Source organism: Lithobates pipiens, unplaced genomic scaffold (assembly GCF_037356315.1).
Source record: "Lithobates pipiens isolate NorthernLeopardFrog02 unplaced genomic scaffold, aLitPip1_a1.2 Scaffold_3, whole genome shotgun sequence".
Classification (NCBI taxonomy): domain Eukaryota; kingdom Metazoa; phylum Chordata; class Amphibia; order Anura; family Ranidae; genus Lithobates; species Lithobates pipiens.
In genome coordinates, this window is record NW_027507790.1 from 118,515,227 (window position 1) to 118,542,816 (window position 27,590).

The 27,590-nt window shown below is 46.4% G+C and overlaps 1 protein-coding gene across 2 annotated transcripts in view; it reads right to left on the minus strand.

The window, feature by feature from the left end:
* DMXL1 (Dmx like 1) overlaps window positions 1–27,590 on the minus strand; it is a 217,247-nt gene that overhangs the window by 162,174 nt on the left and 27,483 nt on the right. For both annotated transcript variants that reach the window (XM_077462223.1, XM_077462224.1), the window contains exons 2-4: window positions 10,860–10,985; window positions 3,249–3,326; window positions 383–461 (exon numbers count right to left, since the gene is read on the minus strand). In XM_077462223.1, coding sequence (XP_077318349.1) covers window positions 383–461; window positions 3,249–3,326; window positions 10,860–10,985 — 283 coding nt within the window. The remainder of the gene's footprint in view (window positions 1–382; window positions 462–3,248; window positions 3,327–10,859; window positions 10,986–27,590) is intronic.

A 27,590-nucleotide genomic window follows, 5' to 3' on the forward strand; every position in this document is an offset into this window, starting at 1 on the left:
GTAGCCTGTAATCTAAGCTGCGTTGTGACTGGGGCAAAACACAGGTTTCAGGTGCATACTGAATAACTAGGATAGCTAGAGCTATAGATATATATAATGATTTAAAGCTACGTGCACTATACAGCATACTGCCATATATGCACTATGAACAGTACAGTAGCTTAGTTGAGACTATTTAACCCGTTGGGAATGCCAATATCTTAATAACTACTTATTATGGACTTAAAAGGGTTTCAACAGTACTAACACAATTACACAAGTTTCTACAATTATCAATCATGAGCACAAACTAAAAGAGGTTACCACTATAAAGCTAGCGATAATGCCGTTACAGGGTCCTTTAAGTGGTAGGCAAGCAAAGCTAGAAAATATTGTTGTTTACCTGTTGGGTCCCAAGTTAAATTATGTGCAACAGAGTCCAATACTATGTGGCCACTCTTCTGCCACTGTGTGCGACTTACCTAAAAAGAGTAAAAGTAGATTCAGCATGGTTGTAACAAAGTAAAAACAAATGCTGCCCATTTCTCTGTATCTGCAGTGGAGCACCCATCAAAAAGCTCTGTAATGTCAGGAAAGTGGGAAGAGAGCAAAGAATAATGCCAGATGTTGCACTTCAGATATTTATTTTATTAAATTCAGTAAACAGATCCGCTCTCTAGTGCCTTTCATCATTGTGAAAGCAGTCTTGAGCCCCTTTCACACAATCAGTGCAATTGGGTCCGCCTGTCCATTTTTCAATCATACACTCCATTCACCTATATGGAGTGGCAAATGTAAAACGGACTTCTGTTTATATCTGTTTATACCAGCTTGCCTCCAACCCGATAAATAAAACAGAAGGCAGATTGGATCGAAGGGCCGATAAGAGTAGAGCAGGCCGTGTCAGTGTTGCAAATGCAGGCCACCGACCGGTTACCAATGCCCTTGCTCTTCAAATGTTTGGGTGCCCCTGCTTTAAATCCTGTGGGACTCTTCATATGATTTCAGTGCATTTTGAAAAGGTGTACATGCTGCATCTTTGGTACACTTTTTAAACTCACACCAAAAAACATACCTCCCCATTGAAATGAATGGAAAATGCTTCAAAAAACACACCAGAGTGAAGAACCCAGAAAACACATCAGAAACACATCAAATGCATTTTTTTCAACAGAGCAGTATGAAAGCACCCCGATGGTAAAAAATGTACCACAACTTGTTTATACCCTACTCCCCTCCCTAACAATTTTTGTTGATAGAGTACTGTGCCGCCTATTTGCAGCAGTACTGGTCTCTCTTACTGTTCTTAAAAGACATATTGAGAGCAGTGGGAGCGAAAGTGTGGCTGAGCCATGCGGTGTATGTCTATAGACACACAGCCTAGCTTGTGAGCACACACACACGGGTGCCCCCAAAGCATACAGCTTGCTAAGAGGGCACTCAGAAGAGAACAGTGCAGGTGGGGAACCGCTAAAGAAGAGGTAAGGGACCACTCTGTGCAATCTCTCACAGAGCAGGTGTGTACCATTTTTTTTTTCTTTTAGGGAAAACAATTAGCCTCTAGAACCACTTTAAAAAAAATATTTTGGCTCCACAAATTATATTTATTGACTAAGAAGGACTCATGTTGAGGTATAGCAATGAAAAGACTAAAGACTAATAATAAATAAAAAAAAGAAGAGTTTCTAGTGTGCAAAAAGAGCCTCACTGTTTAAAACTAAATTTCCACTTTTGTAGCCAAATTGGGATAACACTTTATATTTCTTACATGTTCTCATTAACATAATAAAACATAAAAAAAATGCTGGTTACATCAAGTGCTTTTTACTTGCTAAAATTGCCTACATGCTCTCCCTGCTTTGAAATTTTTATGAGGGGGCTTTGTAGTGATGCTTATTAAGAGTCTATGCTCAGTCAAAAGGTGGCGAGCTTGGGAGGGGTGGGTTACAGTAGTGTCCATTGGCTTAGAAGGCAGGAGGAGGTGGATCCGCTGAAGTTGTAGTTAACCATCAGTATCTCCCTCTTAGTCATGCTGCCTGGCTGGCCCTATACAGTTTCAGGCCGATTCCTTCCTGCTGCTACTAATGTCAAAGTGACAGAAGTCGCATATTTACAGTTTAGTTCTCTCGCAGACATTCACGAACAGCTGTAGGGTTTTCTCAATCTTGACTGCTAAAGTGGAAATACACTTTAAAGTGATTGTTATTTTAATAGAAAATAAAAACGAGTCTTTACAAACATGTTGACATGGTTTTGCACAGGGCAGCCCGGATCCTGTCGAGTGCCCCCACAGCAACCAGCTTGCTATAGGGGCACCCAAGCCAAGCTGCAGCTCCCCGTATCCATTTCAGACATGGAGCTGTAATTCAGCCCAATCACCTTATTGGCTAACTGAGTTTGATTGACAGCAGCAGGAGCCAATGGCTCCACTGCTGTGTCTCAGCCAATCAGGAGGAGAGTCCCGGACAGCAGAAACACTCACTAACATCGCTGGATAAAGATGGGGCTCAGATAAACATTAAGGGGGCTGGGGATGCTGCGCACAAAAGGTTTTTTTTTTCCCCTCTTAAAGCGGAACTTTGGTCATTTTTTCATCTTACCATCTATTAAATCCTCAGCCCTTGTTTTAACTTTGGATAGTAAAACATATTTTTTTCTGCCTGTAAATACCTTATACAGCCCACTTCCTGTTTCTTGTCAGGTCATTATCCTAGGCTTATGACATCATGCACAGCTCTCTCATAAGAAGGCCAATGAGAGCTGCAGAGCTGGAGGTGTCTGTGTAATTCCAGTAAGTCAAGAGGCAGCAGCTTCAGCTGCCCAAAGTTAAAATGGTTGCAGCCAGACTCAGTGGAGGGAGATTTCTGCAACATATTTGGCAAGTACAGAATCACAGTATATATAAAATATGCAAAATAGTTGGAGGTACGTTCCAAAATGGCAAAGATGTTTTTATTACAAATTATGTGCGCAGACTGCAGTTCCTATTTAATGCATAGAATGCATTAAGATAAATAACCTTCTGACGGTGACTTTACAACCACTTTAAAGTTGGTTAATAGTATACACCCACTGCTAGAGTTATTATTACTCACTTATAGCATATTACTTAACAAAACTACTTTCCCTGTAGTAGTAGTAGTAGTAGTAGTAGTACTGTTGTTCTGCCTATGTAAAAGGGGATCACTTCTGGAGTAATCAGAAATATTGATATTCATTTACAATCATAAAGACAATCAATTCAGAAACATGGCGTAAGAAATGCTTACTTGTGATGGTGAGCTTTTTTGTTTTAACAGATTCACAGGTTCAAAGATGCAAATCACATTGCCATACGAAGCCGCAATCTAGAAAAAAAAAAAATTCAACAAGTCAGCATGTGGCCACTCAAGTGATTTCTGTTAACATTTATCAAGACAGACAACTTGGCTGTTAAACAGGCCAGATAGAAAAATCAGAACAGAAAAAAATACCAAATTTACACAAAATGAGGTGGATGGAGGATTTGCTACTAATGGGACATTTTACTCTGACAGTGGGTCTCGCTGCTGTCAGAATACATAGATCAGCGGCTGCAGCCAATGATCAAACGTTTGCCATCATGTAGTGTAATCTGATCGACTTCTGTTGAGCAGGGGCAGCCACAAATGGATTGTCCCTGCTGAACTGGTAGAATTTAGAATTGTCTATGGCCAGCTTACAGTGGTTCTATTTGTTAAACAAAACACTTCAGTTTACACTAGATTTTCTTCCACACTTCTCTTCTTACTGTAAGCATAGGAATCTAGGAATGGGGGAGAGCAGCAGCCGCCAGCCGTAGCCTGCTGGGGGACAGCATCAGAAGCAGTCAGCCATAGTAGCCTTCTGGGGGACAGCAGCAGAAGCCGTCAGCCATAGTAGCCTTCTGGGGGACAGCAGCAGAAGCCGTCAGCCATAGTAGCCTTCTGGGGGACAGCAGCAGAAGCCGTCAGCCATAGTAGCCTTCTGGGGGACAGCAGCAGAAGCCGTCAGCCATAGTAGCCTTCTGGGGGACAGCAGCAGAAGCCGTCAGCCATAGTAGCCTTCTGGGGGACAGCAGCAGAAGCCGTCAGCCATAGTAGCCTTCTGGGGGACAGCAGCAGAAGCCGTCAGCCATAGTAGCCTTCTGGGGGACAGCAGCAGAAGCCGTCAGCCATAGTAGCCTTCTGGGGGACAGCAGCAGAAGCCGTCAGCCATAGTAGCCTTCTGGGGGACAGCAGCAGAAGCCGTCAGCCATAGTAGCCTTCTGGGGGACAGCAGCAGAAGCCGTCAGCCATAGTAGCCTTCTGGGGGACAGCAGCAGAAGCCAGCAGCCAGCCATAGCCGCCTAGGAGACAGTGGCAGCCAGAAAGCTCTGGACTAACCATACTACCAAGTAAGAGGCACCCTCCCAGGCAGTGGCGTAACTAGAACCTTCAGGGCCCCGATGCAAGAAACCATGAAGGGCCCCCCTGAACCCCAGCCAGGGCCCTTCCCTCCGAGTCCGGCAGTGGAACTCCAGTGCGTGGTCACAGGTATGACCTTTGTGAGCCCCGTAGTTCCACCACTGGTATCAGTAGTTTTTTTTTATTTTAATTTTTTTATTTTTAGGTGCCCCATTGGGGGACTGTCCCTGTCTGGCTGGGGAGAACAGACATCAGACTGAGTGGCAATGCATGGAGCAGGAGAGGGGTACTCTGAGGAGCCAGCTGAGGACACAGGTCATGCAGGGAATGCACAACTAAAGAGCAGCCAGTGCGATAGTAGAGCATGGAGCTCTTCTAGTCACCCTCCACCTCTAGCCACCCATGTGCATGGTGCACTGGTACCCCTAGCTGCCTATGCTGCTGCCGGCCATATGTAGAGGGGGCTGCATGGGCCCTCTGCATCACAGGGCCCGGTTGCGGTCGCAACTGCTGCACCCCCTATAGTTACGCCCCTGCTCCCAGGGGATAGGACACCAGGTGGAATTCTCTGTTTTGCCCATTTTAGAAAGGAATACCCTCTTCTCCATGGAAGGTCTTCAGGGATTGGAACTGCTGAGACTTTGGTGACCTGTGGAGCACCCTGAAGCCAACTACACCACAATGTACTTTTATTACTGAGGGGGTTTCCTTGCTGGATGTGCAAACACAAGGGAAAAAAAATAAAGCTTTGCATCTGCTAATATAACAGCCACCAAACAGACACCGTGCAGAACAAGGAAAGGCAAGTCAGAAATGGCGAAAGATCAAATGCAGGGAGACCACATGTAATATCAGTAACAAGGTATTTTGTCTTCTGAATGTTTTTTTTTTTCCCATCTATCTGCTCTCCTCAAGATTGTTACAATAGAGACATTCCATTCTCTGCCCTTATCCGATTAATTGGTGGTTTTTGGGAGAAATGGGAATCTGGATTGCTTAAATCAGGTTTCCCCTAATGCCCATGAATGTGTATCGCCCATCTCTACTCTCACGGTCAAGCAGCACCCACTAAATCAGTCCTGAAGAAGCAAGTAAATTCTTGCAAAACGCATTGACTATGAAAGTATGGAGGAGGAGGACCTGCAGAGCTAATTTATGATATTCATGTTGACATCAAATATACGTGTAGCGGGTGCCTTGGCAAGCTGGCCACTGTCTGATTTAATACTGACACAGGCAGAGAGGGAGAAAGTGTCTCTCAGTGCCTGCGAGGGGGTTTCCCCACTCCCTCTCCTCACACACAGGCATCTGCTGGCTCTGCTTCCTTGCCCTGCATCCCTAATGGCAGGAGGAGGGAGCCAAACAAGCAGCAGCAGAGAATCATGGGAAATTAAGTCCCATCACCAAACAGCCCCACTGACACTTAAGGGGGCAGACTACAAATTCCAGAGGGCTGAGCAGCAGAGGGGGCTGCCAAAAGATTTCATTTTGGGACGCTGAAGATCATTTTGAGGCGGTGGGGGGGAGGGGGGACAGACATGTGAGGAGAGACTGCTGTGATCCGCTGAAGAACCAGAGCCAGTTCCAAACACAGTTCCAGAGACGGCGAGAAGTGGGCATCTCACCAGAGGAAGACCACCACCACACCTCCAGGCAGCCGAGTCCAGAGTTGCAAGGTGGCCAGGCAGGCCACTGAAGAACTATCTTCTTTCCGACTGGGTGACAGGTTTGGAGAGAGAGGGGCATGTGCCCACTTTAAAGACAAAACAACCCACTTTTAAAAACGCTACATAATGACAGCATAGTTGCAGATCGCCAAGAGGACCTGTCACTTACCCCTTTGAAGGGGTTGTAAACCCTCAAGGTTTTTTACCTTAATGCCGCGTACACACGTAGCGGACTATCCGGCGGACTTTCAGAACGGGCTACTTGCCCACACACGGCACTTTTTCAGCGGACTAATACGGTGTACTAAGTCTGCTGGACTATCTGCCGTACTTTTGAAATGAACGGACTCGCCCACACACGCAGAAGAAAGTCCGCTCATTTTGAGCGCGTCTCCAGGTAGGCGGGGCCCGCGAACGATGCGTCACTGGCTCCGCCACCTGGTATGGACTTAAAGGGGAACCCCAACACCGAAAAAATAAAAAATCGGCGTGGGGTCCCCCCCAGGTCCACATCAGACCCTTGTCCGAGCACGCTACCCGGCCGGCCAGGAAAGGGGGGGGTACGAGTGAGCAGCCCCCCTCCTGAGCCGTACCAGGCCGCGTGCCCTCAACATGGGGGGTGCCTTGGGGAAGGGGGGGCCGCGCGGCCCCCCACCCCAAAGCACCTTGTCCCCATGTTGAGGACAAGGGCCTCTTCCCGACAACCCTGGCCGTTGGTTGTCGGGGTCTGTGGGCGGGGGGCTTGTCGGAATCCGGGAGCCCCCTTTAATAAGGGGGCCCCTGGATACCGGCCCCCCACCCTATGTGAATGAGTATGGGGTACAATGTACCCCTACCCATTCACCTGTAAAATAAAAGTTAAAAAAAAACACACAACACACAAGATAAAATAGTTTATTGCACAGCTCCGAGGGTCTTCCGTCTTCGGGGATCTTCTCGCTGGACTCCTCAGCTATCTTCTGCTAGCTCTTTTACTAGCGGAGGAGCCCGGCGTTCTTCCTCGCCGCCACCCTCTTCTTCCGACTTCGGGGGTCTTGTCCCCCTCTTCAGTTCTTCTACCGGGCCACCGCACCTTCTTCTAGCTCTTTTACAGGCAGTGGCCCGGTCTTCTGTCCTTCTCTTCAGATGTTGCCTCGTCGCTCTCTCCGCTCACAATGACGGGGACAAGGCGCGCGGCGATTTATATAGGGACATCACCGGATGATGTCCCCGCCTATTATGATGTCACATTCCCAGCATCCTCTGGGTCTGCGACACCATAATGGGCAGGGACATCATCCGGTGATGTCCCTATATAAGTCGCCGCGCGTCGGTGCCATTGTGAGCGGAGGATGCGACAAGGCAACATCTGAAGAGAAGAACAGAAGAACAGAAGGTGGCAACAGAAGACCGGGCCACCGCCTGTAAAAGAGCTAGAAGGTGCGGTGGCCCGGTAGAAGAACCGAAGAGGGGGGACAAGACCCCCGCCGGCCTGGGATTCCTCTTTAGTAGTGTTAATACCTACAGAAACCAATAGTCTTCTTGAGTAATCAATTTACTGATTATCATTTATTTTTCATATTGGCATTTACTCATTGTTGAAAATTGTTATTGACTGTTTATCCAGGCCTTGCCTGATAAATATTCATTCGAGTCTTCTCTTGCTTGAGTAAACCTGACAGAGCTAAAACAGTTTGAACTGTCTGAGGGTTATTTACAAAAGGTAAATTCACTTTGCACTACAAGTGCACTGATTAAAAAAAAAAAAATGGTATCGGTGCATCCCTACCTGAGGGTTATTTACCCACCAAAAAGACTAACATGTGACGCTCTGGGTGAAGGCTCTGAGGAGGTCGTTCTCACTGCAAAAAGGAGTCATGAAGCACCCGATCCTTCCACTGCAAATTTGGTGGTGGACAATCCCAACTCACCTCCTGGCACATCTAGCTGGGCCATACCAGTTAAGGTGGCCTGTAGGCAGGACAATCTCCCCTCATATGCCAATTGGTGGGAGGTTCCTCTGCCGGGTCTTTATGCAAATTGTTTGATTTCTTGTGCAAATGAACCTGCTTTCCTCTGCATGTATAAATAAAGCATATAACAGGTCACAGACTCTTTACCTCCTTTAGCGGACCAAAGGTTCTTTGGTGGGGGGGGGGGAATTGTAGAGCGGGTACCTTGCCAAGTTTGCCGCCACCGGATTTAATACTGACACAGGCAAAGAGGGAGAACATGCCTGTCAGTTCCTGCGAGGGGGTATTTTTTTAAACAGTGGGCGATCCAGCATCTCCTAAAAGTGGTCCCAGCGGCGGATTCACTACAGGATAAATTTTATATGTAGCGGGAGAGGTGACTCCCCCCCCCCCACCCCACTTTCTGGTCATTTCCCTGATTACCAGAGCTATCGGCAAAGGGGCAAAACAATCCGATCTCCTGGAGCGATGGGCAGGAAGTCGAGTGAGGGCAAGATGGCCTCCACTCCATGCCATTGGAGGATCAGAGTCATGCCAAATGTCAGTTCTGCCCTCCGGCCTTAAAGGGCCCTTTTTTTTTGCTTTTAAGTGTATATGTGAGATCTGCCGTCTTTTTGATCCCAGATCTCGCATTAAAGAGGCCATGTCCTATTTCTATTACAAGGGATGTTTACAGTTTGTCTCTACTCCATGAGTTTGCGTCATTTTAAAGCATGACATGTTGGGTATCAATTTACTAAAAAAATTGGGCTAACTTTACGTTTTTTTTTTTTTAATTTAAAAATAAGTGTATTTTTCCCCAAAAAATTGTGCTTGTCACAGCTCATATGCGCAACGATCTCCATTTTATTCTCTAGGGTCCCTGCTAAAAAAAAAAAATGTGTGTATGTATGTGTGTGTGTGTGTGTGTGTGTGTGTGTGTGTGTGTGTGTGTGTGTGTGTGTGTGTGTGTGTGTGTGTGTTCTGAGTAATTTTCTAGCAAATGTCAGAAATAGGCCTGGTCCCCAAGTGGGTAATTTTCACAAAGTCTGCTGCTTCAGTGTTGTTAAAACTTTTTGTCAGATGTCACTATGGCTTTTATTGTTTATTTACCCATTTTATTTTATTTTTACTTTTATTATATGAAGCTTACGCAAATAGTCAATATTTGTAGTGTTGACCTTTTTCAGGACCTCTGCAATTTGCCCTGGCATGCTGTCAATCAACTTCTGGGCCACATTCTGACTAAAGGCAGCCCATTCTTGCATTATTAATGCTTGGGGTTTGTCAGAATTTGTGGGGGTTTTTTGTTCACCTGCCTCTTGAGGACTCACCACAAGTTCTCACTTCTCAATGGGATTAAGGTCTAGGGAGTTTCCATGTGGGGATGGTTGAGAGAAGTTGCTCTCAGAGGATGTTTTTGTACCATTCTTTATTCATGGCTGTGTTCTTAGACAAAACTGATTGAGTACTCTCTCTTGGCTGAGACGAAACCCCACGCTTAACTGGTCTCAGGATGCTTTACTGTTGGCATGACAGGGCTGATGGTAGCGCTCGCCTTTTCTTCTCTGAATAAGGTTTAGACCCCTTTCAAGTGCTTTTGCATCAAAAAGGGCATGAAAAGCTCACGAAAACTGCTTTGCCATTAAAATCAATGGATGCTTTCCCACTGGTTCGGTGCACTGGCGGGTAGGTGAAAAAACTCCTGCAAGCTGCATGTTTGGATAGCTAAAAAAAAAAATAAAAATAAAAAAGAAGAGCACCTCAAAAGCACCCCCCCCCACCAAGGTTTTTTCCCCCGAATGCCCCAAACGGATCAGATTCATCAGAGAATATGACCCCAGTCCTCAGCAGTCCAATCCCTGTACGCAGAATATCAGTCTGCCCCTGATGTTTTTCCTGAGAGAAAGGTAGCTTCTTTGCTTCCCTTCTTGATACCAGGCCACCCTCAAAGTCTTGACCTCGCTGTGCGTGCAGATGCACTCCCACCTGCCTGAGCAAGCTCTGCACTGGTGGTGCCCTGACCCCGCACCTGAATCAACTGTAGGAGATGGTCCTGGCGCTTGCTGGACTTTCTTGGGCGCCCTGAAGCCTTCTTCACAAATGCAGTGGAAATGTTTTTATGGGATTAAGTTCATTTTCATGTCAAAGAGGGACTTTGCAATAATTGCAATTCATCTGATCACTCTTCATAACATTCTGGAGTATATACAAATTGCAGTTATAAAAATGGAGGCAGCAGACTTTGTGAAAAATTATTATTTGTGTCATTCTCAAAAATTTGGGCCACAGCAGTACATTGCAAGGATTTTTAACAAACTTTGTTCATTAGGTGTGAAATGGTCCTTAGTGAATGACTCCTTAAGGCTAGGTTTAAGCCACTTTTACAATGGTGCACTTTTGCCATGCTTTTCCAGGGCTCAACGGCACATTTTTAACATCCCCAACCACAAGTCTAAATGTCCCATGAGCTCCAGTGATCTTACGGTTTATGTTTCTGACCATTGCCAACTATGAGCTGCTAATCAGGGGGGGAAATTAATAGAATTTTTCTGGGTTTCATGGCATGGAAATTAGAGCTCTTTGGATAGTAATTGTTTCTCAAAAGGGATTGCTGGTTATCTCTGTGGTCAGTTCAGAAGCATAATCATGTGACTAATGCAGAAACACATCATCCGGTAGTAGTAAATAAACACATCTACACAAAACAGCTCAAAATGATCTACTATTCCAAAACAGACTACCAATTAGTTTATAATATTCCAGAAAGAATACTAGTTACTGCTTCTGTTAGCAATGTGGCATAGCCTGAATTGACCTTATTGTGTTAAAGAATGTAAAATCAAGCAACAGATAACACCAATATGAATCATTCCTACCCGGCCCTGTTGCATAGAACAGTCCACGCAGCCAACCAGCACATTTCCATGTTGAACTCCAGGGATCACTTGTAGCCTCTCAAAATCACTTCCCAGAATCACCACATCACATCCAGATGCGTAAGCCTGTGGAGAAGATAAATACATTTTATTTCACAAATTAAATTAAGCTATTTATTTTTTAGCGAGTTGGCATACATTGCTTTCAAGGTTAGTGTGCACAGCACGATGCTGTTAAGCATTTGCAAAGTAGGTTTCCTAGAGCCAGGCGATACGAGTGCTGCCCATCACTTTACACAAGCTAATGTTTCAGCAAGTTTAGGACCATTCGATATGTGCTGAAAGCACGTTTAAGCCTAGCACCAGTACAACAAAACAAATACTCTTGTGCACAAAATGTGTTAGCCAAGCAGTTCAAAGTTCAGGATGGACAAGAGCTTTCGGCCTTGCTGCCCTCCAGGATAGGGATATCATAGCAATCAAACAAGAAAACAGCATAGAGGGCACACCAGCCTTGTGCATTATCTTTTGACCCATTAAGAAAATCATAATTAACCACTTAAGCCCCGGACCAATTGTCAACCTAAGTACCAGAGGTATTTTTACAATTTTGCACTGCACTGTTTTAACTGGTAATTGCGCAGTCATGCAATGTTGTACCCAAACAAAATTTGCGTCCTTTTCTTCCCACAAATAGAGCTTTCTTTTGATGGTATTTTATTGCCTCTGCGATTTTTATTTTTTATGATATAAATGGAAAAATTTGAAAAACAAAAACAAACAAAAAAAATATATTTTCTACTTTTTGTTATAAGAAAAATCGAATAAACTCAATTTTAGTCATACATTTAGGCCAAAATGTATTCAGCCACATGTCTTTTTTTTTACTAAAATGTCAATAAGCGTATATTTATTCGTTTGCGCAAAAGTTATAGCGTCTACAAACTAGAGTACATTTTCTCGAATTTACACAGCTTTTAATGACTGCCCATCTCATTTCTTCAGGTGCTAAAATAGCAGGGCAGTACAAACCCCCCCAAATGACCCCATTTTGGAAAGTAGACACCCCAAGGAAATTGCTGAGAGGCATGCTGAGCCCATTGAATATTTTTTTTGTCCCAAGTGATTGAATGACAAAAAAAAAAAAAAAAAAAAAAAAGTTTACAAAAAGTTGTCACTAAATGATATATTGCTCACACATGCCATAGTTATATGTGGAATTGCACCCCAAAATATATTCTGCTGCTTCTCCCGAGTACGGGGATACCACATATGTGGGACTTTTTAGGAGTCTATCCGCGTACGCCACCCCGAAATCCAATCACTGCCTTCAGGATTTCTAAGAGTGCAAATTTTTGATTTCCCTCCTCACTACCTATCACAGTTTCGAAGGCCATAAAATGCCAAAATAACACAAAACCCCCTCAAATGACCCCATTTGGAAAGTAGACAGCCCAAGCTATTTACTGAGAGGCATGTGGAGTCCATGGAATATTTTATATTTTGCCACAAGTTGAGGAAATATTAAAAAAAAAAAAAATTTTGCACAAAGTTGTCACTAAATTATATACAGTGCCATGCGAAAGTATTCGGCCCCCTTGAACTTTTCAACCTTTTGCCACATTTCAGGCTTCAAACATAAAGATATAAAATTTTAATTTTTTGTGAAGAATCACCAACAAGTGGGACACAATTGTTAAGTGGAACGAAATCTATTGGATAATTTAAACTTTTTTAGCAAATAAAAAACTGAAAAGTGGTGCGTGCAAAATAATTCGGCCCCTTTACTTTCAGTGCAGCAAACTCACTCCAGAAGTTCAGCGAGGATCTCTGAATGATCCAATGTTGTCATAAATGACTGATGGTGATAAATAGAATTCACCTGTGTGTAATCAAGTCTCTGTATAAATGCATCTGCTCTGATAGTCTCAGGGTTCTGTTAAAAGCGCAGAGAGCATCATGAAGACCAAGGAACACACCAGGCAGGTCCGTAATACTGTTGTGGAGAAGTTTAAAGCCGGATTTGGATACAAAAAGATTTCCCAAGCTTTAAACATCCCAAGGAGCACTGTGCAAGCGATCATTTTGAAATGGAAGGACTATCAGACCACTGCAAATCTACAAAGACCTGGCCATCCCTCTAAACTTTCAGCTCAGACAAGGAGAAGACTGATCAGAGATGCAGCCAAGAGGCCCATGATCACTCTGGATGAACTGCAGAGAACTACAGCTGAGGTGGGAGAGTCTGTCCATAGGACAACAATCAGTCGTACACTGCACAAATCTGGCCTTTATGGAAGAGTGGCAAGAAGAAAGCCATTTCTCAAAGATATCCATAAAAAGTCTTGTCTAAAGTTTGCCACAAGCCACCTGGGAGACACACCAAACATGTGGAAGAAGGTGCTCTGGTCAGATGAAACCAAAATCCAACTTTTTGCCCACAATGCAAAACGATATGTTTGGCGTAAAAGCAACACCGCTCATCACCCTCAACACACCATCCCCACTGTCAAACATGGTGGTGGCAGCATCATGGTTTGGGCCTGCTTTTCTTCAGCAGGGACAGGGAAGATGGTTAAAATTGAGGGGAAGATGGATGCAGCCAAATACAGGACCATTCTGGATGAAAACCTGTTGGAGTCTGCAAAAGACCTGAAACTGGGACGGAGATTTATCTTCCAACAAGACAATGATCCCAAACATACAGCAAAATCTACAAAGGAATAGTTCACAAATAAAACGTATCCAGGTGTTAGAATGGCCAAATCAAAGTTCAGACCTGAATCCAATCGAGAATCTGTGGAAAGAGCTGAAAACTGCTATTCACAAACGCTCTTCATCCAACCTCACTGAGCTCGAGCTGTTTTGCAAGGAAGAATGGGCAAGAATTTCAGTCTCTCGATGTGCAAAATGGATAGAGACATACCCCAAGCGACTTGCAGCTGTAATCGCAGCAAAAGGTGGCTCTACACAGTATTAACGCAAGGGGGCCGAATAATTTTGCACGCCCCACTTTTCATTTTTTTATTAGTTAAAAAAGTTTCAAAAATCCAATAGATTTCGTTCCACTTCACAATTGTGTCCCACTTGTTGGTGATTCTTCACAAAAAATTAAAATTTTATATCTTTATGTTTGAAGCCTGAAATGTGGCAAAAGGTTGAAAAGTTCAAGGGGGCCGAATACTTTCGCAAGGCACTGTATTTGGCAGTTTGGCAACTTATAGCATGCTTGAGGACTTTTGGGTGCATTCCCAATTTTGCACTGTTTGACGAAAAAGAGTATATATGGGACCTGGGATTATTCAATGTGTTTAGTGGTACCAACAAGTATAAAAACAATATATTGGAGAAAAAAAAAAGTAAGGGATTTTTAAGATACCGGAAAGACCCATAAAGTGAATACAGTATAACAAATTGTTTTGTTTTGTTATGACAATCATAACAGTAAAGGCAGTCCCCGGGTTATAAACAAAATAGGTATTGTAGGTTTGTTCTTAAACTGAATTTGTAAGCAAGTTGGAATAGGTAAATTTTTGGGGATAGAATAGGGAAGAGTTAACACCTCCCTAATGCCCCTGTTCAGAAGATTTCACATCACTTTGTTCCTATAACAATTGGATTTTGAACATTTTGGGCTGTTGTGGAAATAAGGATTGGTGATAAAGCTTCAGTGGAGACACATTTTTCTCATGAGAACTCACAGGAGTGAATTTCCCTTCTTAAGGATAGATTTTTCTCATTTCCTATTGTCTCCCTCTGTTTGTGTAAGTAGGAGTCGTATGTTTTTAACTCTGGGACTGCTTGTTCTCAAGCCCAATGCCACAAGATACACATAGTAAAATACTACACCATATTTTATATTAGAAAAAGAGAAGTCAAGAACATCACAGAAGCGGAGAGGTGGATTTGCACATTCAAAAACAAAACCAGAGCAATTCTGAGATGTATGGGCGGGCTGGATGTACTATTACTATGAGATTAAAGACGGATGCTATTAGCTTTAATCATGATAACAATGCCCGACTGTCTAATAGCCGACTCACTCATTACTGCATAAAAATTGTGTGGACAACCCAAGGTACACTCTGATGTGGTACTTCAACGTACACCATGGCCATCTGACATTGGTTCTTACCGCTTGTATTAGTGTTCTATTTTATTTTTATTTTCTCTTTTCTTTACTGCATGAGTGTCAATAATAAAACTTTAATTTTCTTGAATGGAAGAACTGACAAGACTCCAAAGTAGAGGTGAATTGAAATTTCGGCCGCCGAAAATTGTCGTCCGATAACTGTGTTTTATCATTCAGTCGCATGAAAAAAAACCGGGCAATACCGAAAGGGGGCGTGGCTTGCCCCAGGTGCCGCCCATTTCGGTAGTCATCCTGGCGCGCCCAGTCCTCCACTCGCCACGATCTCTGTTTCAGGGAGCTGAACTGCCCGGCCGCAGTAACAATGTCCCGCCTCCTGCGATAGACAGCACACTGATTCAATGGTGGGACATTGAATCAGCATGATGTGATTACAGGAGGAGGGACATTGTTACTGCAGCACAGGCAATGAAAATCCAGCTCTGTGACACAGATTTCCGCTGATGCGGGCACAGGCAGGCTGCATATGATGGGCACTAGTAAAGCTTCTGGGCGCTGGCTAGCTGCATATGATGGGCACTGGTAAAGCTGCTGGGCAATGGCTAGCTGCATGATGGGCAAATGGTGAGGCTTGCTGGGCACCGGCTAGCTGCATATGATGGGCAAATGGTGAGGCTTGCTGGGCACTGGCATGTTGCATATGACGGGGACTGGCGAGGCTGCATATGACGGGGACTGGCGAGGCTGCTGGGCACAGGCACTAGTGAGGCTGCTGGGCCCTGATGAGGCTGCATACGACAGGCACTGATGAGGCTGCATTGATCTCTGGTATCATGCCTGCTAGAGGTGCACCAAATGGAAATTTTTCAAATACTATTAGCAGTGTGTTTAAGTAAGAGAGATTGCAAACATGATACAAGAGATGGTTAGAGACTGCATTTTTCTTGACCTTTCTTGCACTAAAAAGGTGCCAATAATGGCCAACAATAAAGTCATATTCATTTAATCTGATGATATTAAAAAGTTGAATACAATTATATATAAAAAATGTAATATTTTTTTAAAAACTGTCATTTTCATTTTCTAGTGCATCCTTCATTTTCGGTGCAAAAATTTCCATTCCGTGCACCCCTAATCCTAGCACATTTCAATGATACCGTTCATTGATACTCAGACTTTACATGAAAGCAACGTACTTTCTTTAAGAGAACCTACATGTCAAGGGTAGTTAATGAAAATGAAAGGAGGTCCGGTAACTAAACAATATTTCGGCTGAGGTCCGAATCACAAATCTGTGCCATGAAAGATAGTATGTGTCCACTTTCTTTTTTTGGTGCAAGCCACGCTTTCTGGCGCTTTTCATACCATTTCCTCCACGTACTCTAGTAATACTCTGTAAATGTCAATGTAAATGCCCCCAATAGTGTCCCCCTTACATGAGGTGCCCCTACCAGAGTATTTAATTACATTGGGTGGCCCCATCAGACTACCCCCATAAATCAGTTGCCACCGTCAGAGTTTCCTCTTACATCATGCATCTTCATCAGAAGGCCCCCTTACATCCGGTGTCCCCATCACTGTGCCACCTTATATCAAGTGTTCCCATCAGAGTGAACTTTAACATAAAATAAGGGGCACACTGATCGGCCCATTTTCTGTTAAGGGGCACGCTGATGGGCACATTTTGTTGTGCCCATCAGAGTGAACCTTACAATAAATATGCCCATCATCGTGCCCCTGTAAACACCCCACATACCCTCAGGCAGGTAGGGATCTGAAGCCAGCAGAGATAACAAGATGCAGAGGACAAGAGCTGCGTCGCTGCCAGAAGTCTTGCTGAAGGGGACTCAGCGCGCACACACTTCATACCTCGCGGCCAGCCAAGCCAGAGCCATGGGACGCGAGATAAACAGCAAGGGATGGGGGCATCACAGCATATCTCGCGGCCCTGCCGGGAACGACGGGATTTAAACATCAGGGGATGAGGCACACACACACACACACACACACACACACACACACACACGACATCATTGGTTGCAGGGACACTCAGGGTTCCAGCAACCAATGACTGCTGAGTGGAGGAGTGGGATGTGGAGCTGTACACTAGTGGCCTGACGGTCCACACAGGAGCACCGTTTGGTCCTTATTTGGACCGCAGGCCACCATTTAGTGACGGCTGCTATATGTCAACATTGTTATATTTGACATCTTGTCACTTGATGTCAACTGAAATACAGGTTTGTGAACTTGCTGTGTATAACAATAAAAATTGCTTATACAAAAATACTATCATGCTTGTAGTATCCCCATGCTGGCCATCTTTTATTCTACATAATAGGAAAACCGTCTTCTAAAAAGTTCAGTCATAGCATAATTGCAAGAATATTGAGAGAGATGAACAAAAAACTACCCCTTTAAAAATAAGAATCTGCAGCAACGCTTGTTAATGCATATCTATTGACAAAATTGTAAAATCACTATATTAATTTCCTCATTGTATTTCAATAGTTTCTAGCCCACTACCAAAGTGGTTCTAAATGCACATTTTTTTACATTATACAGAGATGGTCAGAAACTGCACACTTGATAAAAGAGATCAATGCAGCCTCACCAGTGTCCCCCATATTGCAGCCAGCCAGTATTCCCCCCTTGCAGCCAGTGCGTCTCCCCCGCCCACTTGCAGCCAGTGCGTCTCCCCCCCCCCTGCAGCCAGTGCGTCTCCCCCCCCCTGCAGCCAGTGCGTCCCCCCCCCCTGCAGCCAGTGCGTCCCCCCCCCCCCTGCAGCCAGTGCGTCTTCCCCCCCCCCCCTGCAGCCAGTGCGTCCCCCCCCCCTGCAGCCAGTGCGCCCCCCCCCCCTGCAGCCAGTGCGTCTTCCCCCCCCCCCTGCAGCCAGTGCGTCCCCCCCCCTGCAGCCAGTGCGTCTTCCCCCCCCCCCCCCTGCAGCCAGTGCGTCCCCCCCCCCCCCTGCAGCCAGTGCGTCTTCCCCCCCCCCCCCCCTGCAGCCAGTGCGTCCCCCCCCCCCCCCTGCAGCCAGTGCGTCTTCCCCCCCCCCCCCTGCAGCCAGTGCGTCTTCCCCCCCCCCCCCTGCAGCCAGTGCGTCCCCCCCCCCCCCTGCAGCCAGTGCGTCTTCCCCCCCCCCCCTGCAGCCAGTGCGTCTCCCCCCCCCCCTGCAGCCAGTGCGTCTCCCCCCCCCCCCCCTGCAGCCAGTGCGTCTCCCCCCCCCCCCCTGCAGCCAGTGCGTCTCCCCCCCCCCCCTGCAGCCAGTGCGTCTCCCCCCCCCCTGCAGCCAGTGCGTCTCCCCCCCCCCCCCTGCAGCCAGTGCGTCTCCCCCCCCCCCTGCAGCCAGTGCGTCTCCCCCCCCCCCTGCAGCCAGTGCGTCTCCCCCCCCCCTGCAGCCAGTGCGTCTCCCCCCCCCCTGCAGCCAGTGCGTCTCCCCCCCCCCTGCAGCCAGTGCGTCTCCCCCCCCCCTGCAGCCAGTGCGTCTCCCCCCCCCCCCTGCAGCCAGTGCGTCTCCCCCCCCCCTGCAGCCAGTGCGTCTCCCCCCCCCCCTGCAGCCAGTGCGTCTCCCCCCCCCCTGCAGCCAGTGCGTCTCCCCCCCCCCCTGCAGCCAGTGCGTCTCCCCCCCCCTGCAGCCAGTGCGTCTCCCCCCCCCCCTGCAGCCAGTGCGTCTCCCCCCCCCCTGCAGCCAGTGCGTCTCCCCCCCCCCTGCAGCCAGTGCGTCTCCCCCCCCCCCTGCAGCCAGTGCGTCTCCCCCCCCCCCTGCAGCCAGTGCGTCTCCCCCCCCCCCTGCAGCCAGTGCGTCTCCCCCCCCCCCTTGCAGCCAGTGCGTCTCCACCCCCCCCCTTGCAGCCAGTGCGTCTCCACCCCCCTTGCAGCCAGTGCGTCTCCACCCCCCCCCCCTGCAGCCAGTGCGTCTCCACCCCCCCCCCCTGCAGCCAGTGCGTCTCCACCCCCCCCCCTGCAGCCAGTGCGTCTCCACCCCCCCCCCTGCAGCCAGTGTGTCCACCCCCCCCCCTGCAGCCAGTGTGTCCACCCCCCCCCCTGCAGCCAGTGTGTCCATCCCGCCACCCTTGCAGCCAGTGTGTCCATCCCGCCACCCTTGCAGCCAGTGTGTCTCCCCCCCCACCCTTGCAGCCAGTGTGTCTCCCCCCCCACCCTTGCCGCCAGTGTGTCTCCCCCCCCACCCTTGCCGCCAGTGTGTCTCCCCCCCCACCCTTGCCGCCAGTGTGTCTCCCCCCCCACCCTTGCCGCCAGTGTGTCTCCCCCCCACCCTTGCAGCCAGTGTGTCTCCCCCCCACCCTTGCAGCCAGTGTGTCTCCCCCCCACCCTTGCAGCCAGTGTGTCTCCCCCCCACCCTTGCAGCCAGTGTGTCTCCCCCCCCCACCCTTGCAGCCAGTGTGTCTCCCCCCCCCCACCCTTGCAGCCAGTGTGTCTCCCCCCCCCACCCTTGCAGCCAGTGTGTCTCCCCCCCCCACCCTTGCAGCCAGTGTCTCCCCCCCCCCACCCTTGCAGCCAGTGTGTCTCCCCCCCCCACCCTTGCAGCCAGTGTGTCTCCCCCCCCACCCTTGCAGCCAGTGTGTCTCCCCCCCCACCCTTGCAGCCAGTGTGTCTCCCCCCCCCACCCTTGCAGCCAGTGTGTCTCCCCCCCCCACCCTTGCAGCCAGTGTGTCTCCCCCCCCCACCCTTGCAGCCAGTGTGTCTCCCCCCCCCACCCTTGCAGCCAGTGTGTCTCCCCCCCCACCCTTGCAGCCAGTGTGTCTCCCCCCCCACCCTTGCAGCCAGTGTGTCTCCCCCCCCCACCCTTGCAGCCAGTGTGTCTCGCCCCCACCCTTGCAGCCAGTGTGTCTCGCCCCCACCCTTGCAGCCAGTGTGTCTCGCCCCCACCCTTGCAGCCAGTGTGTCTCCCCCCCACCCTTGCAGCCAGTGTGTCTCCCCCCCACCCTTGCAGCCAGTGTGTCTCCCCCCCACCCTTGCAGCCAGTGTGTCTCCCCCCCACCTTTGCAGCCAGTGTGTCTCCCCCCCCCCCCCTTGCAGCCAGTGTGTCTCTCCCCCCCCCTTGCAGCTGTGATGTTCCCAGCGCCGTTATCAAACAGGCGGCGGAGGTGGCTCTCCTGCACTATAGGACACCCCCATGATGGGCGGCACCAGGGGCGGCCAAAATTTCGGTGCATCCCTAGTAATAACCCAAAAACAAAAAATATGAATATATTGCCGCTTTCTAATCCTTAAAAGTAATATGATCTAGCCAGTAACATGCCTCCTGTTTTAGACGGTCATCTCTGGATGGAAGAGCAACAGAAACATCATTGGGCAGTAGCGTTGTCAATACAGGGATGGGATAGCATTAGATCCACTAGCAGATGTGGATGGTCTTACCTAACAAATTTAAAGCCAATTTTTTTTATCCAGTTACAATTATTTTATTTTTTTTCTCTTTTGGGATAAAAGGTTTTACATAAACAAATAAAAGATGACCATTCTAAGTACCCCTGTGAGTGTTAAAAGGCTTGTTTCAGTACTCTGCTACTTGCTAGACAGCTTGATCTGTTAAAAATAAAAATTAATGCATCCACCACATCTAACCTCTCCTGAACGATTTAACGTGACAGATAGTAACCCACGTTTACAACATCCATTTTGCTGCATTTACATGCCGCGTTTATTTTTAAAAAACACTTTTAAAAACGCAAACAAAAAAGTTTTTTATTTATGGCTGTTTTGAAAAGAAAAGATAAAACGCCTGTAAACGGAACCATTATTCTCCCTGGTGCGTACCAAGATTCAGGCCTGGTCTCGCCTCCCCCTTGGGGTTTGGGGGCGCGTTAATCTGATTAAAATGGTCCTGTTACCCAAAGTACTGTATGTGTTGTGGCATGCCCCGGTATACTTGCCGCTGAAATATTTTAAATCCCTTGAAAGTCTCCTTAGGCCCTTTGTATGGGGGAATAATAGACACAAGCTTGCTTGGCAGGCTTTGAAAAGCCCGACTGATATGGGGGGCATGGCTCTTCCAGATCTAAATCACTACTATGTTGCCTCACAACTGTCTCAACTATTTCATGTAGACAAGACTGATAAACAACGTTTTCTGACCCTTCTCTGCCCTACTTGGGCACAAATTGCAGATGATCCGATAGCTGCTATCTCGACGGGGGCTGGGAGCTCTGCAGTGGAGCCAGGTAAACACTCCATGCTTTTTCATTACAGAAGGATTTGGGATCTGGCATCCACTAAATTGAATGTTATATCACCAAATGACTATACCCCACTTTGGCATAACAAACAATTGCCGGAACTTCACAAGATCCAGGGTGTTCAGTTATGGGTATCGAGGGGAATATACTACCTGCATCACCTGATTCACCATGGCACTATTAAAACGTTTCAGGCGCTGCAGGAGGAATTTGGTATTCCAAACACTATGCTATTTCAGTACCTACAGGTTCAGCATGCACTTAGAGCACAATTTCCGCAGTCATTGCCTCGGCCTGCTCCCAATCCTATTGTCGCCATAGTGAAGGATACTGATCCCAAAAAGCTTATCTCGTGCTTTTATGGTATGCTTACGGCCCCCGTCTCGGCGAGACTAGCGTATGCTCTGAAGTCCCGCTGGGAGGGTGATGTGGGTGAACTGACAGACGAGGAATGGGAGGAGGCTCTGGAGACGTGCAAGATGGTGTCCCCTAGGCTCCAAGACAGGCTTTCTCAGATTTACATAGTGCATAAAGCATACCTCACCCCCCTTAGGACCGCCAAATATAATACGAATCAATCTGTGCTCTGCCGGATGTGTACTTTTGAGACTGGGACATTCTTCCATCTTATCTGGTCTTGCCCCAAACTGCAGGAACTTTGGAAACAAGTAGTATCATTTCTACATGATGTTATGGGCTCGCCCTTGGCTCTCGACCCCAAACCCTGTCTACTAGGGATATTTCCTGACGTATTAGATAAAGTTACTAACACTTTCCTGCAGGAAACCTTGTTTTCTGTTCGAAAAGTGATAGCTAGACAGTGGATGAGGCCCCTTCCACCCTGGGTTGAGGACTGGAAACGGGAAGTTAATTTCACGCTCCCATATAAAAAATTCTTATATAAAAATAGGGGTTGCCCAGCTAAATATCATAGAATTTGGGATAGATGGTTGCAGGAGGCTGCCACGTGTGATTAGGGAATTTGATGTAATGATGCAGTAAATAATGGGTCGATGTTAGGACTTTCCTTGGCTGTGATACATAATGGCTACTGTAATGGAGAAACGTCTCTTATCTACTGTTATGGTTATGATGCAACACCTTTTGAATGTTCGGTGTATGCCACTGTGATTGTAATCTCTGCAATAATGTTCAATAAACTTTACCTGTTTAATGGAAAAAAAAAAACGCCTGTAAACGAAATGCAAGTTACCAAAATTAGCCCCCGTTTAGCCACATTTGGCGCTTGAAAAGCCTCAAAACTCAGTTTCTGAACCCATTTTTTTTTTCATTCCAAAAAAGGCCTCTAAACTCAACTGCCACCCTGTTTACATGTACTGATAACAAAGGAGAGTTCAGGGGCAGCTGAAAAAGATGCCCAACTCCTCCTAAACATCCGTTTAGCAGCAGCAGTGTACGAGGCCTAGGTAAGCTGCAATAGGATACATTTTGTTTTTGGGTCTAATACTTTCAAGGTCTGATTTATTAATTTTTTTATTTTTTTTGCTGGCCACAGAAACCATATAGCTAACCTTGCTACCATTATAGGTAGCAAAGAGGAGATCTTCCATTGTGACCTTTGATAAATAAGATAATGTATGAAGGAGGATTTTTTTTTTTTTTAAACCAACTATTAGATGTGCCACAAACAAACATTCTTCTGCCACTTCTCTCTTAGAATGTTGGCTAAATAATTCTTTGAGTGCATTTATACATTTACCTCCAGCAGAGGAGACAGAACCAGTCAAATGCACTCCAACAAGGATTTACCTGATCTTTCTGCTGCCCTTAAACAATTGCTGTGGGGAAAAAGAATGTGTCATTCTTCCATTTTTTGTTTGTAGCTCCTGCGGTCAGCCAAATGTTTTAAAGGCAGTGGGTCACATTAAGGCTTACAATAGCCACAGGTGAGACAAAGCTTTTTCGAATCTGCTAAGATTTGATTCTAGCACAATTTATACCAGAGCATACATGATGAAAATTATAGGGCATGGTAATGATGGCATGTGGAAATTACAATGGAGTGAAAACCACCTGTGGGCCCTGTTTCGATCGAAGCAGAAAATCAAGCTACTGTGATTTACAAGCTTTAAACAGCACTGCTTAGACCAAGAAGTGAGCACCCCAAAAGCTTGTTCTGAAATTTTTTTGTTAGTGCAAATAAAACAAAGTGTCATAAACAATACTTTGTTGCAACTGCACTAATAAGATTACAGTGACCTCAAGCAAGCTTTACCAAAGAAATCTAAACTGAAATGACTAAGAACCAAAAAGGAAGCCCAGAAGCCGGAGCGCTGCTTTTATGATATTTATCATTACTAGGCTGCCTGTGAATGAATGAATAATTGCAAGCAGATTCCTTTAGGGTTAAAACAATATATCCCTCTCTATCTGCATAGAATTTCGTGCAAATAAAAAGGAAGAGCTGATTTGAAACAATCATTCCCTGTTACACTACACTGAAAAGTATGATAAGAAAGCAGCCAGTAATTCATACAGATCTGTGTTGATGATCTCAGATTTGAGTCAAAGGGTGCTTTAACCACTTGACCACTGGGCACTTAAACACCCTTAATAACCAGACCAATTTTCAGCTTTCAGTGCTCTCACAATTTGAATGACAATTACTCGGTCATGCAACACTGTACCCATCTGAAATTTTCGTCCTTTTTTTTCCCACAAATAGAGCTTTCTTTTGGTGGTATTTGATCACCTCTGCGTTTTTTATTTTTTGTGCTATTAATGAAAAAATACCGAAAATTTTGTAAAAAAAAGCATTTTTCTTCATTTCTATTAAAATTTTTTGCAAATAAGTAATTTTTCTTCATAAATTTGGCCAAAAATGTATACTGCTAAATGTCTTTAGTAAAAATAACCCAAATTAGTGGATATTATTTATTCTGCATGAAAGTTATAGGGTCTACAAGCTATGGTGCCAATCACTGAAAATGTATCAATTTGATCACAGCTGATGTACTGACAGTCTATCTCATTTCTGGAGACCCTAACAAGCCAGTAATGTACAAAAACCCCCCAAATGACCCCTTTTTGGAAAGTAGACATTCCAAGGTATTTAGTACGTGGCACGGTTAGTTTTTTGAAGTTGTAATTTTTTCCCACAATTCTTTGCAAAATAAAGATTTTTTTTATTTTTATTTTTTTTCACACCAAATTGTCATTTTACCAGGCTATTTCTCTCACACGGCATATACATTCCACAAATGAAACCCCAAAATACATTCTGCTGCTCCTCCTGAGTACGGTGATACCACATGTGTTAGACTTTTACACAGCCTGGCCACATACACAAGTCCAACATTGAAGTAGCAACTTCAGGCGTTCTAGGAGCATAAATTACACATCTAATACCTCAACCACCTATTACACTTATGAAGGCCCTGGAGCACCAGGACAATGGAAACGCCCACAAAGTGACCCCATTTTGGAAAGCTAACACCCCGACGTATAATCTATGAGGCATAATGAGTCTTTGGAATGGTTCATTTTTTTCCCAAAGTTTTTGGAAATTGTGGAAAAAAATGAAAATGCATTTTTTTTTACTAAAAGTTGTCCATTTATAAGATATTTCCAACACATAGCATGTACATAGCAAAAATGACACCCCAAAATATATTCTGTTACTCCTCCTGAGTATGGCGATACCACATGTGTGAGACTTTTACACAGCCTGGCCACATACAAAGGCCCAACATTGACGTAGCAACTTCAGGCGTTCTAGGAGCATAAATTGTGCAGCCAATTTCCTTACAATCTATCACATTTTTGAAGGCCCTTCATATTTCTAACATAGCACGTACATACCAATAATTACACCCTAAAATACATTCTTCTGAGTAAGGGGTAAACAAAAAAAATTACCTGTGGTTTTAGTAGTCCAATTGTCCGCAGGAGAGCCCTGATCCAGGCAGCAGGCAGGGACATGGTCAGCGACAGTAAATGGAATTGTCCAGGTAGCAGGCAGGAATATTGTCCATCCTGGGAGTAAGCAGGGACATGGTCCAAGTAGCAGGCTATGAAATAATGGGGACAGGGGTAGAGGCTTCTCCCGCCCAAATCTCTTTGAAGCCTCCGAGTCTCCAGACCCTAATCCGGGAATGAGAAAACTAAAAAATTAGTTTTCTTCACCCAGAAAACAATTCTGGAGCCCCTCACATATGTGAGACCCCTTTGTTCCCACTAGCCTAGCAGGGTAAAAGATCAATCCAAGAGGCAGGCAAAAAACGTGGTCAAACAGTCCATGGTCAGTTCCAGAGCAGGCAGAGGTAGGTACAGTTTAGCGTTAGGCAGAAGCATGGTCGTATAACAGGCCAGGGTCAGTTCCGGAGAAGGCAGAAGTATTTTAGCGTTAGGCAGGAGCTTGGTCGTATAACAGGCAAGGGTCAGTTCCGGAGAAGGCAGAGGTATGTACAGTTCAGTGCAGTGGCATAAAGGGTGTGGAGGAAAATGACAGGAAATGAGAATTACGTTTACCATACTTCCCTAATAATGTAGAGAAGTATGGTAACGGCGGAAGCATTCACCTATACAGAGGCCTGGTTGGGAAGGACAATCGGGACAATAAAACGTGGTGTCTCTTCTAATTCCTCCTCTGGAGCACACCCGGCATTTCTTCTGACGCCTGTGGCCTGTTTCGGGGAGGGGGATTTTGTCAGGAAAGTGGCGCTCGTGGAGTCTGCTCACACAATCAGAGCGAATAGTTTCTGGTGGGCCTTCAGGGTACAAAAGGGCGGAAATAACTTCTTCTTGGTAGTACAGATAGGATACGGGGTTCACTGTAGATTTTTGGTAAAGGACATAAGTATTATACATGGCCAAACTGAAAAGATAAATGGACACTTTTTTATACCAGTGGCGGGATTTTCTTGTGGGAAGGTAGGGTTCAATCATCTGATCGTTAAAGTCCACTCCTCCCATAAACAAATTGTAATCATAGATGCAGGCTGGTTTCTGGATTGGGCCGTTTCTTCTGGAGACTTCTATGTAGGTGTCATTATGTATTGTCGTCAGCATGTGGACGTTTCGTTTGTCCCTCCACTTGACAGCCAATAGCTCCTGGTTCCGCAAAGATGCTGTCTCCCCTCGTTGTAGCCTTTCATTGACTAGTTTTTGCGGGAAGCCCTTTCTATTGGCCCTCACTGTACCACATGCTGGGGTGTCTCTCCGGTGAAGATTGCGGAAGAGGGGCAAGCTCGTATAAAAATTATCCACATAAAGATGGTATCCCTTTCCAAAGAGTGGATAGACAAGCTGCCAGACCACTCTTCCGCTGGCTCCAATGTAGTCTGGGCATTCAGGGGGGTGCAGTTGGGAGTCCTTTCCTTCGTACACCAGGAAGGAGTAGATGTACCCCGTGGCTCGTTCGCAAAGTTTGTACATTTTAACCCCATATCGGGCCCTTTTGCTGGGGATAAACTGTTTGATGCCAAGCCTGCCTGAGAATTTTACAAGGGACTCATCCACGGAAATGTTCTGATCGGGGGTATATAATTGGGGAAATTTTTCAGAGAAATAATTTAGGAGTGGCCGAATTTTAAATAATTTGTCAAAAGCTGGGTCATTTCGGGGAAGGCACTGGGTGTTGTCATTGTAGTGGAGGAACCGCAAAATCATTAGGTATCGTGATCTTGGCATAAGGAATGAGAAGAGTGGCATGTGGTGGACAGGTTTGGTAGACCAATAGGAGTACAATTGGGTTTTTTTTGAAAGTCCCATTGAAAAAGTTAGGCCTAAGAAAATTTTGAATTCCTCTACGGTTAGTTCTCTCCACTGAAAGGGACGGGCATAACTAGAGCCAGGGTTGCTTACTATGTGCTGCTGTGCGTAGAGGTTGCACTGGGCCACAATGGATGATAGTAAGTCTTCGGTGAAAGCCAAATGAAAAAAATCTAGCATTGAAAAATCATCGGTGTTCACCTGGACACCTGGCTGGGCAGTGAAGGGGGGGATATTTGCTTCTCCGGAATTAGAGGGCAGCCACAGGGGGTGTTGAAGGGCATAGGGAAGGCTGGCATGGCCCCTATTCAAGGTGGACGGCACTGCTCTCGGGGTGGGCGGCACTGCTCTCAGGGTGGGCGGCACTGCTCTCGGGGTGGGCGGCACTGCTCTCGGGGTGGGCGGCTCTGCTCTCGAGGTGGACGGCTCTGCTCTCGAGGTGGACGGCTCTGCTCTCGAGGTGGACGGCTCTGCTCTGCCGTCCATGGTAGTAGGCTGCGGCTCCACACCAGAACGCCTTCTTTTCACTGGCACACATTCCTCTTCTGATTCTGTATCAGACCCGCTGCTTGTAACGGGTTCATAGGCCGAATCCGTATCAGACTGAGACTCAGAGAGCTCCCCGCTGCTCTCGCTGGTCATACTTAGAAGCTTGTAGGCTTCCTCACTAGTAAAATATTTTTTTGCCATTCTTGTGGCTGGTGAGGCTGC